At 55.1% G+C, this 13,789-nt stretch overlaps 1 protein-coding gene across 1 annotated transcript in view; it reads right to left on the bottom strand.

The window, feature by feature from the left end:
* LOC140629585 (uncharacterized) overlaps nt 1-12,607 on the bottom strand; it is a 60,824-nt gene extending 48,217 nt beyond the window's left edge. The window contains exon 1 of the mRNA XM_072819073.1: nt 11,940-12,607. Within this exon, the coding sequence (XP_072675174.1) occupies nt 11,940-12,607 (668 nt within the window). The remainder of the gene's footprint in view (nt 1-11,939) is intronic.
* Between the last annotated feature and the right edge of the window lie 1,182 nt (nt 12,608-13,789).

Genomic DNA, 13,789 nt, shown 5'->3' with positions numbered 1-13,789 from the left:
GCAGCCGAAGCACATAGAGCCATGAACATGCTCTCCATTTCTGTAATGCTTGCACAGTTTTATTTTTTTTTAAGAATTTATTTATTTATTCATGAGAGACAGAGAGAGAGAGAGAGAGAGGCAGAGACACAGGCAGAGGGAGGAGCAGGCTCCATGCAGGGAGCCCGACATGGGACTCGATTCAGGGTCTCCAGGATCAGGCCCCGGGCCGAAGGCAGTGCTAAACCGCTGAGCCACCCTGGCTGCCCCTGTTTACACAGGTTTTGTTTTGTTTTTTGTTTTTTTTTTCACACAGGTTTTAAGCCAAGAAGAGGCAAGCAAAGAAGTGGGAGGAAGAATCCAAGATTCAGTCCACGCGATCCGCAAACTAGACACACCTCGACTGCCACCCCTCCCCAACCCCAAGGCCACACAGGCTCCATTCTCCACTTTCCCAATGACATCCTGTGAGCAAAGGACAGAGCACGTGGTGGCTAACGGGAGCGCGGCCCAGATGGCCAAGGGTCTCTCACCTGCCCTTAAACCCGGGCGGAGGTGACGTTGGCCCAGCCCTGGACGACTCTGTCCAGTTTCCAAGCACAACATCAGAAGGGCAGGCCGAGCCGCAGGTGTGGTGTGAAAGCTCAGCTCAGCTTTGAGCTCAAGGAGTAAAGCGCACAGAACACCATCCGGGGGATGAAGGGTCACAACCCTTCAACACAGCATTTCCATCGGAGGCCTCCATCGTGGGCCAGTCTGCCTCCCTGTCCCGCTCACACGTGTGCACCCAACCTCATAAGGTTCCTCTAGCGAGGATGCTAGACCACCCCTGAATCACCGCTCTAAATGCCAACGATCGCAGGAGATGGAAAATGCGACAGGACTCCACCTGGGCGGGCCGAGGCCTGAGCATCCCTCCCGGGATTTCAACAACACGGGGACTGATGACGTCGACGCACGCCCGGGACACGGGCATCTCCTAAGTGCACAGACTCAGGACAATACTGGAGGGAAATGCAGGGGTTTAAAAACGAAATAGACCTGCGTCCGGATCCCGACTCCACCCTTGCCAGTCGGGAGCTGGTGCGCAATGACTTGTAGCTCTTCCAGCGGGATTTTACACCTGCAGGGAGCAACGGGAGGATGGCAAGACAGGAGGGGGAAGGCGAGGAAAGGCCTGGAACCCGGGGAGCAGTTAGTGATCGTGTTTTCCTCGGGGTAACTCTAGATGAACCTTTCCATTAATTTGGTGTAAATTTGTTTTAACTCTTGACTTCACTGAGAAGGGAGAAGGAAACGCTGTTTTAAACTTGTCCGTGGTAAGGAGGAAGAGGGGAAGGATGAATCATCGCTATCGAGATGTTATCAAGTCCATGTGTGACTTTTGGCATTTTCCAAAAGAAGCTGGGACGCAAGCTGGCAGCCAGAAGCCAGGTGGATGCCGTCATGTGCCAACCTGGAAGCAGATCAAGGTTGGGCTCCAGGAGGGCAGGGTGACTTCGGACAAGTGACTTAACTCTTGGGAGTCTCAGCTTGCCCATCGATTAAATGGGGGCAATACTGAACGAAGCAGCTAGCACACGTCCTAGGACATGCATCACTTGAAGACACGACAATCACCCCTCTCCTCCACTGCACCACCCTTCCTAAAGAGGCTATTCACATTCCAGCTTCAGAGCAGAAATAATTTATCGCCATGATAATGAACCTTTTTCCTCGCAATAACAAATGAGGCCAGCTGGGAGCACCTGCCAGGACAGCATGGCTGCCTTTAAGAGCTCACACGACCCATGAGCATGAGTCACTGCTCCCCAGACAAAGCCTACCTGTGTAATGTGCGGACAAAGCAAGCAAGGAGGGCCCCCACCTGGAGCTCAACAGCCTGGAGAGCAAAGCCATCCCTCTAACACGGAGCCCCCAGAAGCTGGGCCACAAGCTGGCACCTGTACCTGTGAACACATTGGAGCCATCTACATCAGTCTACGTGTGTGGCTGCTCCAGGTCGAGCCCTCTGTCTGGTCTGACTGGGTGCTCAGTCTCCTCCCCAGGAGCTCAGCGAGAAGCCTGTACAAACCCACTAGCCCCTGTTCCCATCACTGGGCTTTTCACACCAGGAATAGGACAGGATTTGCCTCTGCCAGGTAGGCCAGGAGCAACATCCCTAGTCTGGAGGTGCTCAGAATGGGGGAAGGTGTTTTCCTTCATTTTAAAGGAATCTCAGGCAAGAGCTGCCATTCCAAGCATCAACTGGCTATGCAGGTAACAGCCCTTTCATGCAGGTAAATGAAAACCCAGCCGTGAGTGATCCCCTGCAAGGCTGGTCTTGGAGATCCCAGAGCCAAAGCCCTAGCTCCCTGATGGAGCAAGATGATGTCCCCTGAAAAAAAACAGACTCTCGGGTTCAGAGACTCAGAGGAGGGAAGAACTGGTAAGGTTCATCCATTTGCCACCTGTCACTGAGCATTACCATACCTTTCCACCCTCCTAGGTCCCTAGCTAGACAGTGGGAAACACAATCAATTCCCTGCCCACCATTCATTCTGGTGGATTATCCACTGATCCAATTCATTCGTAGCAAATCTGATATTTCTCTGTATCCCGCCCTGCTCCTAAGGCCCTAATTTCCGTCTGCACATCCCAGTGGCTCTGGGGAGGGAAGCTGCCTCGACCCACAGATCAGCTGTGAGGCATGTGACCAAGGACAGCTAATCAGGGCATCCCACCTCTTGGCACACGGATGGATCACCTCCCAGGGGTGAGCTCCCACAGGGTCAGCCCTCTGGAAAGCTGCGATCAAGGCATTCTCTTACTCTGGGTCTGTGGAGGCAGGGGTCTGCAAATACTCCTGCCGTTCTGCTTCTACTGGGAAAGTAAAACACAAGAATGAAACGAATTGGAGAAGAGCACCTAGGTGGCCCAGTGGCTGAGCGTCTGCCTTTGGCTCAGGTCGTGATCCCAGGGTCCTGGGATCGAGTCCTGCATCAGGCTCCTTGCAGGGATCCTGCTTCTCCCTCTGCCTGTGTCTCTGCCTCTCTCTGTGTGTCTCTCATAAATAAATACATAAAATCTTGAAAACAGATAAAAAAGGAAAAAAAAAGAATTGGAAAAAAAAAAAAACCAGAGAGCCCAATCACCCCCCAAATCACCCAAAAGCATAATGCATAGACTCTCCAGTCAAATTAACAACCCAAAACTTGATTATTTAAGCCCATTAGAATTGGTTTCTCTGCAATTTGCAACCAAAATCACTCAACCTAAAAATAGATTCGTTTTTTAATGAATGAGGAATAGAGCCCAGAGGGGCCCGGTGACTCATACAATGTCACAAAGATGTTGGTGACCGGGCCAGGATGGGACCCCAGGGTTGGGCACGTGTTAAGACCCGAGTCTGAACCACGGCTCCATCCTGCAAAGCTCTGGCGTCTTAAGGACATTGCTTAAAGTCTCTAAACCTTTTAAACCTCTGATGTCAGAGATGATGATGCCCACCCACAAGCAGGCCTATGAGGATGAAGAAAGAGACGCTGGAGCCATCTGCTCCCAGCCTGCAGAAGGCGGGCTTCTCTCTCCTTCCCGACGTAACACTGCTGCTCTGGCAGCCGGCACGGGTTGGCGGCTGTATTTGTTGAACCCTCATCCAGGGAGGCAGAAGGAACAGGGCAAAGGCCTGCTTTAGGGCACAGGTGATATCAAATGGCCATTCTGACCACCACCCATGAAGGCAGCCACACAGGCATCTTCCCCAAGTCATCTTCCCCTACAGACAGATGCCAGGATGACCAGGACAGAGAGAAAGAATCTGGAAACGAGGAAAGGCTTTAATTCAAGTACAACATGAGGCGGGTGGAGGAGGAGGACAGGATACAAACAGGTCAGTGGAAAGTGACCAGAAAACAATTCCGGGAAAGGCGGAAAAGCCCAGTGGCCAGGGTGGAATTAGAAACTGGGACCATCTCAGCTCTTTGGTTAACCACATTCCTGGTTTCTACTTAAGAAATTTAATTAAAAACCCAAACATCTAAATTTCCCAGCTGGCTTGCCAGGGGCCACGGATGCCCTCAGATTCAGAGAAGCCTCCGCCAGGGTGACCCTGGGGCCACTAGACGTGTCCTGTGTGAAGTCAGAGGAGGAAGGGGTCACAGGCCGGGGCCGGGGTGGGGCGATGCCACAGGCAGGCACCTCCTCCCTTCCCCTCCGAGAGAGAAGAAAGCCTCCTCCTCGAGCTTGGGAGCACCCTGTTCTTTCACCCCATCCACAGGAGTAAGAACTTTGGTTCTTGTTGCTTCGTTTTAAAAAATAAAAAGAAACATCAGAATGGAAAAAAAAAAAAATTGAAATGAACTAGAACCACATTCATGATGCTTCCAGGGACACGAGGTCGCTTTCTATCTGCAGACACAATCGGTCCCCAGGCCACTAAGACCACTTCCTGCAAACACCTAACCCCCGCTGAGGCTGGATGCACGCTGGGGATGTCCAATAACCAGCCGGAAAAGAGTGAGCTTTGGGGGATCACACACAGTTTCAGGAAAAAAAACCCGAAGAGGGAGCTGGGCAGCTGGGCATTCTGACCCAGCCTCGAACCAGGGCTCTCCACGGGAGCCGAGACGGAGATCTATCACGGCACCACGGTGCTCCAAAAGATGTTTCTTAACCCATGTGGCTGTGCAGAAGAGTTTCATAGAAAAGTTAATTTTTTTTTCCCAAAAACAAAACAAAACAAAAAACCACGGCCAGCAAACTTCATATATGAAATCTGGCCACCTAAAGAAGGCTCCCCCTGGAGTTCCCTCCAATGGAGACACCAATCTCCATCTTCCCAGCACCCACCCCCACCCCCATTGTACCAACACTTCCAAAATCCTCCCTGTGCACGGTGTGTGCCAGGTGAGGAGTCAGGAGCTGGCTCCTCTGGGTCAGTGTCCACCTCCGGCACATCCTTCCCTCACCTGTGCCTTGATAACCTCTTCCGTAAAATGGGGAGGACACCTGGCTGTTTCGCCGGGTTGGGGGTGGTACCAGACGCGATAGGGACACAAAACCACTTGTAAAAACTCCCATGGCAAATAATCAGGATGGAAAGAACTCACTAGATCATCAATCCTTTTAATGCACAAAGCCGACTTGGGCCGAGCGCTGCCCACGTAAACCCCACTGCTCCTCATTTCCCCGGGGTGCTTAGCTCCCAGGGAAGATTCTCCCTGGGAGAGAAAAGGAGATCCACAGGCATCCCCGAGTGTAAAACCAGGGTGGGAAACATTCTCACCGTGGGGGTCGACCTGCCTTTATAATTAAAGTGCCACTTCACACTCGGTGGGATGGCTGTGATCAAAAACAAAAGCCAGGGAGTGAGTGGGGAAATCCAAACTTTTCTGCCTCACTGCTGGTGGAATGTGAAATTCTGCAGCTGCTTTGGAAAACAATCCGATGGTTTCTCAAAAAAAAAAAAAAAAGAAAAAAAAAAGTAAAAGAAAAAAATCACACATGAGATGACCCTAGAGTCCAGCAACCCCACTTCTGGGCATAGGCACAGAAGACCTGAAAGCGGGGACACCAACAGGTTATTTGCACACCCATGGTCAGGGCGGCAGTGGTCACAGTGGCCACGAGGCGGAAGCAAATCCAAGTGCCCATCGATGGACGGGTGGATAAACAAAATGCGGTCTCCGCACGGTGGGAAGGTTTTAAGCTTTAAAATGGGAAAGAATTGGGACACCTGTTACAACATGGGCCAACCTGGGGGACGTGATGCTCAGTGACGTAAGGCAGACACGGGAAGGACAAATGCTCGGTCCCCGCACTTCCGCAAGGTCCCTATCGATGGAGACACCAGAATGGTGGCCGCTGGGGTGTGAGACAGGGGGACAGGGAGTTGGTGTTGGGAGGGCAGAGAGTCTCGGTCGGGGTCGGGGCTGCTCACCAAGCTCTGGAGACGGATGGATGGTGGCAGGACGGAGAGGCAGCGTGAGCGCCGTTAATCGCACCCATAAGAAATGGTTACCCTGGTAAAATCTGCCACCATAACAAACAAAAGGTGAAAAATGTTTAAATTAGCTAAGGGAGGGGGACGCCTGGGTGGCTCAGTGGTTGAGTGTCTGCCTTCGGCCCAGGGCGTGATCCCGGGGTCCCGGGATCGAGTCCTGCATCGGGCTCCTTGCAGGGATCCTGCTTCTCCCTCTGCCTCTGTCTCTGCCTCTCTCATGAATAAATACATAAAATCTTTAAAAAAAAAATGAGCTAAGACAGGAAGGTAGGACAGCCGAAACAGTCATGGTCCCGGGAGCTCCTGAGGCCTTCACCCACACGCTGAAGGTTGGGCCCCCGAAGGCCAGGCTCTCGGAGACCCTCCCTTCCACACCCAAGAAGCGCCGCAGAACCTTCCTCCGCAAAGTCAGCGAAATCAAGCGCTTCCCGCCAACCCGAAGGCCACGGGAGAAGGCGGCAAGGGGCTGCGGCAGTGTCCAAGGAGGCGTCCAGCAGGCACTCAGCACCTGCAGAAGTTGGGAGGGAGGCAGGGCGTGTGCTGGCGAATGACGGGCCACGCGCCGACGGTGAGGGTAATGGGACAGGACGGTCCCTCGGTGGCTCCAGCCGGGCGCGGGCTGACACGGGGGATCTCGGGCCGGCGGAGACGCTCCGTCCTGCCCCGTCCCTCTCAGGCTTCCCGGCCAGCCCAAGGAAAGCACAGACCACTCTAAAGTGGGACAAGGTCACCCTGCAGGACATGCAAGGGGGTGGAGACCACACCACCAGCTCCCGTAAGGGCCATTTCCCAAACGACGGTGGGGCCTGGCGAGGCGGTGGGCCAGGAGGGTTGGGGGGGGGGGGAAGCTCACAGACCCCAGGGGGAGACTGAAGGTCTGACTCATCTCTACGGACCCAGAACGTTATCATCCGTCCCAACGCAGCCACTTCTGTCTCAACCAACTGCAAAAAAAACACCTGGTTTCGAGATTTCTATGTGAAAACCTGTACCAACAAACCAAATGCGGGAGGAGGCGATGATTCACATCACAAACAGAATGCTTAGACAGAAACCAGCCTTTTCAGCATTCCTGCGCTTGGATGCTTCCTCCAGGCCTTTCGCATGTCATGTGACCGACCACGATTGGTTCCGTACAGACCTTTCTCCAGGTGCAAACCTAGTCCGCAAAGCACGTGATTCTGAACAGGGCGTCTCTAGCCAACGACACGGATCAAAGTGAGCACATTCGTCCAGGACCTTTGTCTTGCTCGTGGAAAGTGAGCTGGGAGCATGTGCCACATGAAGAACGGGGGCTACCTGGCCGCGGAGGACCCCGACCAGCTCCGTGGGGACGGTGGACATTGCCTAAGACGACAACGTCCAGAAACAGGAGGAGCAGTGGTCTGCGTGGGCCCGACTAACAGAAGCAGCGGGAAGCTGCCTATCGCGGGGCCTCTTCTTCCAAGCTCCCCGGGAACTCGCAAACCCAGGGGTAGAGCCTGCAGATCTAAGTCGTCCCCAAAACCCACAACTGCCCAACCTTTATCATCCAAACACAGCCATTCCTGTCCTAACCAAGCACAAAGGATACCTGATTGCCAAGACTCAGATTTCAAAAGATGTACCTACAAACCAAATAAGTGCACGTGAGGGCCCCAGCCCGGTGGAGGTAGGCCTGGAAGGCTTCCTGGAAGAGAGAAAAGATGGTTTTATGGCTGGGTAAGCTTCAGCGGGGAGGAAAGTCTCAATGCAGGGTTTTGCTGGCCAAGAAATCAGTCAACACCCTGATCCTTAAAGTGTCCATCTGTACTGGAATGGCCTGGGGAGCCTGTCAAAAATGCAGACCCCCAGCCCCCACACATACCCAAACAGAGCCTCTAAGGCAGGGGAGGGCAGGATGGCTGCTGAGTGCTCATGAAGAGTACTCCTTCTTCTCAAGTTCCCCAGGCAATCCGTTCTCGTGCAAACCACAACTTGGGGAGACTGGGGGAGCGGCCCAGCGAACAGTCTGGACCGGGCCCACGTCCAGCTAGGGGACAGCAGAGGCTCCTGAGAAGGGAGGGCCCACAAGGAGTCACTGAGGAGAGGGACAAGGCAGGTGTAGACAGAAGAAGCTGTTCCAGAAGTAGAGGCAACATCCCCAGCCCGTCTCCCACCAAGACTTCCTGTTATGCTCCTCGCCGAGCTGCCGGGTTACGGAAACCGTCTGGGCCCGTGTGTGCGCACCGGGGATGGTGGGGGGGGGGGGGGACGGGGAAGGAGAGGATGAGTATCCTCCAGAGCTCAGGAGGTCTAATAGGAAGGCGGGAAGGGCTTCAAAGAGGAGGAGAAACATCCACGCTAGGCGACCAGACCCCCAACAACACCCCCAAAACTCTCTCTGGACAACTGAAGTCTGTTGTGTGGAGACTCAAGTAACTCAAAACTTCCTGATCCCGAACAAACATCACCTCCACTCGCTCTGGGCAGCCGCCCCCAGCAGGAGGGGACGGCCCTAACTCGAGCATACGTAGGCTGTTGACGACACTGAGGCTAACGTGGTCTCTGCTGGAGGCGCAGAAGGGCCTCTGCCGTGGGCTTCCTCACTGAACGCAGGTCTTCCTTCTCTCATGCAAGGACACTCGGGCCTCCATCCACATCAGCCACTTCCAAAACCCCTTCGGGCTGGCTCTCCGCAGCCCTCTTGGGTGAAAGAAGCCCCCTAAAGAAAAGGGGGATCACTCCCTGGCCCTTGGGGCTGGGCAATCCCCAAAATCCAGTCCGAGGTAAGAGTAGAACCCATTGTTCCTTCAAACCTGCCAAGATAACCAGGAAACACGGCCTCTGCTGGGTCTGCACACTTAGCAGCCCGGCACACCTGCTACTCGGGCCGGCGTGAGTCACCCACACAGGCATTGCACGCCGGACTTGTCAGCAGCGGATTCGGTGCTTGGCGGCTCGCTCTCACGCACACCGGATGTCATCCATCCACCTACCCCTTGGAAGACGTGTCCGGACAGATCAGGCTATAACCCAATTTTTACTCAACGACTCACTCCCAGTGGAGGTGTCGGGGGAAGGAAGGAGGGGTACACAGAGAAGTTTCCTGCCATTCCCGGCGGGGGCTCCCCTTTCCTCTGGGCCCCGTCGGGTCTCAGCGGCTCCGCTGGCCATAAATAGGGAGGGACGAGGGGCAAGTCAACCTGGGCAAGAAAGTGGAAGAAGTCTCGACTCAAAAACCTTCTCCGGAATAAAGACGCTCTGCTGAGCTGAATAAGGCCTAGTGTTCTCCTGTACAGCGCAGCGTCCACAGTTAACAATACTGCATTGTACACTTAAACATTTGCTAAGAGGGAAGATCTTCTGGTAAGTGCTCTTATCAACAAAATAATAATGATAATAAAGAGGGTGGGAGGGAACTTTTGGAGGCCACGCAGGTTTATGGCCTAGGCTGTGGTCAGGGTCTCACGGTGTACACTCATTACCGAGCTCATCAAGTTGTATACGTTAAATTCGCACAGCTTTGTGTATGTCAATCACACCTCAATAAAATGGTTTAGGAAAAAAAAACAAAGAGGAAGAAGAGCATCTCCTGAATCCCTCTCAACTCCCGCTTTTTTTTGTTACGTCAGAATTTTCTGCAATGCAAGATTCTGAATCGGCTCCTGAGCCCGGTAAAGGACATCAGCGGGACCTTAGGAGAAATCGGAATAAGGCCCAAAGAGGAGTTCAAAGTAGTCTGTGAATGTTAATCCCCTGGCTCTGACCACCTCGCTGTGGGTATGAAAAATGTTAACATTCAGGGAAGCTGGGTAAAGAGTATAGGGGAACTCCGTGTACTATTTTTGTGACTTTCCTGTAAATCTAGATCTCTATCAAAATCAAAAGTGAATTCTTTAAAAAAAAAAAAAAAAAAGGACAGCAGTTTTAATCCAGCCGCCTACTAAATCTTCACCTGTGGCCTTGCTAAAATAATTTACAAGGTAGTCGTGGACGCAAAGCATAAGTTACTCTCATGCCAATGCTGGCCTCAGGAAAACCGAAATGAACGAAACACTGCATTTACTCAGCAAGTGTCTTCCCAGCGCCCACTGTCTTCTGGCTCCCAGGTGCCAGAAGGTGTGTGACGGATTAAGTGGGGATCTCTTCCTCCAAGCCCAGCTCCGAAATGTCCACCCAGAGGGGCATTTCTCCAGCTTCAGACATGACTCTGACTTAAAGCAAAGACAGTGATTTCTGGTAATTTTCCAAAGGAAATAATCCAAAGGGTGGACAAAGCTTTGTGTAGAAAAGATGCTCACCGAGGCTCTACTTCTAAGGGTAAACATCTAGAAATACCTTCGTGTCCAACAAGAGGGGAATTGTCAGATTAGGATTTGATGCCGGCAGAGGAATACAGCCATTACCTGGGGAACTGTTCAAGCAAAATCGAGAGGAAAAAAGCAGTAAACAAAGTGTATACATTGCAGGGCTTCAGCAATGAGGAAATGCATCAAACTGCCAGCACTACTGGAACTGAGTATTTTTTTCCTGCTTTTTACACTTTTTTTGTGGTTTTCTTTTACATTTTAAAGACTTTTTTAAATTTATTCACTTGAGAGAGAGAGAGAGAGAAAGGCAGACAGAGCCCCAGCAGGGGGAGAGGCAGAGGAATAGGGAGAAGCAGACCCCACACTGAGCAGGGAGCCCGATGTGGGGCTCGATCCCAGGACCCCGAGATCATGACCTGAGCTGAAGGCAGACCCTTCAGCGACGGAGCCACCCAAGCCCTCCAAAGAAGAGAGAGAACACGGAATACTTTTAAAATCGAGTGAGGTGCAGAGGTGGAGCTGTGCGTGAATGGTGGGACAGTTTAATATTTCCTCTCTGGGGGCGGCAGGAGGCTGCCAGGGGGAGAGGGTGGGTATAAAGGCCACAGGAAAAGGTGCTGCGTCAACCTGAGCATTTCCAGGGACCTGGGTGCAGCCAGAGGCACAGGCTCCAGGGGGGAGGGGACAATACTAACACAGACCACCTCTTCTCCTCCTGCGGTGCCTGGCCCTCCCTCCTTCCCCCCACCCCCAGCAGGTGCTCACTGGAGGCACAGCACCTGAGAACACCCCCAGGGAGGCCCCCTTGACAGCTTCCAGAAGTTGTCTTTGCAGGAGGGACTTCTGGGCTGGAAATGGATCATCAGGGACAGGCTGCCAAGGTTGGGGGGGGGGGGAGTGAATCCCACATCTGGGAAAGCATCACCAGGAAGCCCATCTTCCGGGTTGGGGGGGGGGGTGTCCTGGAGTTGAGCCCTAGTGGCAAGGAGGGAGAAGGTAAAGGAGACCCCCGCTTCTCTGCACATCAAGACGGACTAGCTCAGTCATTCATTCAACAAACATCTATTGGGTCGCCCACTCAGTGACAGGCACGGGAGCTGCCCCAAACCGTGGCCTGGGCGGCCGACACAAAAGGACAAGGAGAGGATGCGGCTATAGATTAAAACTGGTTTGCTTTTAGCTCAGGGTTCAAGACTAAGCCCCCTCCCCACGCTGACCTGGAACCCGGTGCATGCACGGCGGACGGTGGACGCGGTGCCCCGGGATCCTGCCGTCTCCCATCCTTCGGGAAGCCTTGCCCACAGCACCCTGGGTGGGTGGCCCTGCAGTTAAGCCGCTCACCCAAGGCCCGGCCACAGGGACCTGGGGAGACGCCGCAGCCCCCACGCAGCCCGCCGCAGTCTGGGTCGGCGAGGCGGCAGCGCTCCCTCCCGGGGTAACGGGCCCCGGGGCGGCCACGAGGGCGGAGGTTAGGGCGACGGGCCCCCCACCCCCACCCCTACCCCCACCCCCACCCCGGCGGAGGGTCTGTCCCGCGGGGGGCCGCCCGGAGGGGGGCCGAGGGGATGTCTCTGCGGAGATGTCAGTGCGAGAGCAGAAATTTCCGTGCAAACCCCAAGAGCTCCAGAAAGCGGCGCGGGGGGGGGGGGAGGCGGGGAGAGAGGAGCGCACCAAACCCCCTCCCTCGAAACGCAGGGAACACTTACCTGCCAGGTATGCGCCCCGACTGCCAGGTGGAAGGAAGCAAGCCCAGGACGCAGACGAGGTCGCGGGGGTGGGGGTCGTCTGAGCCCGGCTGATGCACACCAAGTAATCCACGGTGGGGGGTCCGGAGCCCCTCGCCCCATTCCCCGCACTTTCCACCCGAGGCCAGCCCCGGGCTGCGCGCTCCGGCCGCGCGGAGATGGCGGGAGCTCGCCGCGGGGGTTCCCAAGTGCCGCGTCCCGGAGCTCCAGGGCGCGCAGCCCCGACGCCGCGCCTCGCCTTTCTTTGCTGCGCAACGCCGGCGCGAGCCCGAGGTCCCCGCCGGCATCCCCTCTGCAGGCCCGGACAGCGCCCGGGGCAGCTCGGCCCGCGGCCCGGAGCTCGTAGGTGCGCGGGGCCGGGGAGGCGGAGGGAGAAGCGCGGAGCGGCGGGCGGGCGAGCGGGCGAGCGGGCGAGCAGCAGCCTCCTCCGGCCCCGGCAGCCCCGCGCGCGCCCGCGCCGCCTCCGCGCTCTGCCCGCCGCCGGGCCATTCGGCCCTTATATACCAGCCGGCCCGGGGGCGTGGCCGGGGCGTGGCCGAGGCGGGTGGGGGCGTGGTCTGGGCGTGGCCTGAGCGGGGCAGCCAGGGAGCCGCACTGCTTCCTGGGAACTGTAGTTCCCTCCACCCCATCCCAGCTAGTGCACAACAGCTGTCGGCATGGTTGCCGCTCGCCCTCAACAGCGGTGCCCCCTTGCGCCCTCCCTTCGCAGGGAAGGCTGGGATTCCCGCCTCGCTGTCAACTCCGTTAGATCTAGGCTGGTCCTTGATGCACAAGGTGGGGGACCTCAAGCCCCCTAAACGCCTCCCGCGATGACAAGCCTGGAGTCAGACAAACCGAGCTAGGTTGCAGTCCCAGCCTGCCATGAGCCGCCCGTGTGACCTTCAAGGAAGCGTGTGACCTGCGAGGCTGCAGAAACTGAAGTCTGATCAAGAGCATGGCAGCTCCTCAGATTCTTCATCGGAAGCAAAGGATATTAGAGTTTGCTTCCACCGGGTTGTAGAGGGAGGTGACCCCTGCACAACGCGGCCTGATCTCTCCGCCTCTAACACGAACTGTAATTCTCTAACGCTTGTTAAGTGCTGGGCAATTTTGGTTTCGGGGTTCCGCTCCTGCAAACCAAATGCCACCTTGGGACCCTCCTAGAATAAAATTCTGGAGCTGCCATGGCCTTCATCAGGCTTCAGTTTCTGCAGCCTTCTCCTGGTGTATGGGACACCTGAGCAGCTGCACACCCTGGGAGCCAAAGGCGGAGTCTTCCCTCAAGGAGCGCACAGTCAAGTGAGAGGCGACAGCGACATCGCAGTAACTATGTGGACACGCAAGGGGCTGTATGGACCAGGGCACCTAACTGTGCATGGTGGGGGGGCATGCCAAGGCAGCCAGAGGGCTGGTGTCTGAGTGGAATCTGGAAGGAATGGGTAGGAAGTAGCCAAAGAGACACGAAACAACAAAGGCAGGCAGACAGCTGGCTGTGCGGAGAAACTGTGAGGGTATAAAAGAAGGAAACGGGGAGGGAGACTCACTGCAGAGGAGGGGAAGGGTCTTGTATTAATTTCCTAGGGCTGCTGTACAAACTGGGTGGCTTAGAGTGACAGATGTTTATCATCTCAGAGTCCTGAAGGATTGTTACAGTTTTGCATACGTGGGTTCCTATCCACACACATTCCTCCAGACAATGACCCCCCAGCAGTAATGAGCATTAGATCTGTGGTTTGTTTCTCATACCGCTGTCCAATAAGAGGAACCAGGGCTCCTCAGAGAAATGGCTGGTTTTAGGATTGGGGTAGGAAATATACAAGATGAGCCTGGAG

The sequence above is a fragment of the Canis lupus genome (genome assembly GCF_048164855.1).
Source record: "Canis lupus baileyi chromosome 16 unlocalized genomic scaffold, mCanLup2.hap1 SUPER_16_unloc_4, whole genome shotgun sequence".
In the NCBI taxonomy this organism is placed as follows: Eukaryota; Metazoa; Chordata; class Mammalia; order Carnivora; family Canidae; genus Canis; species Canis lupus.
The sequence above is the reverse complement of the archived record's forward strand: the minus strand, read 5'-3'. Positions and strand labels throughout refer to the sequence as shown.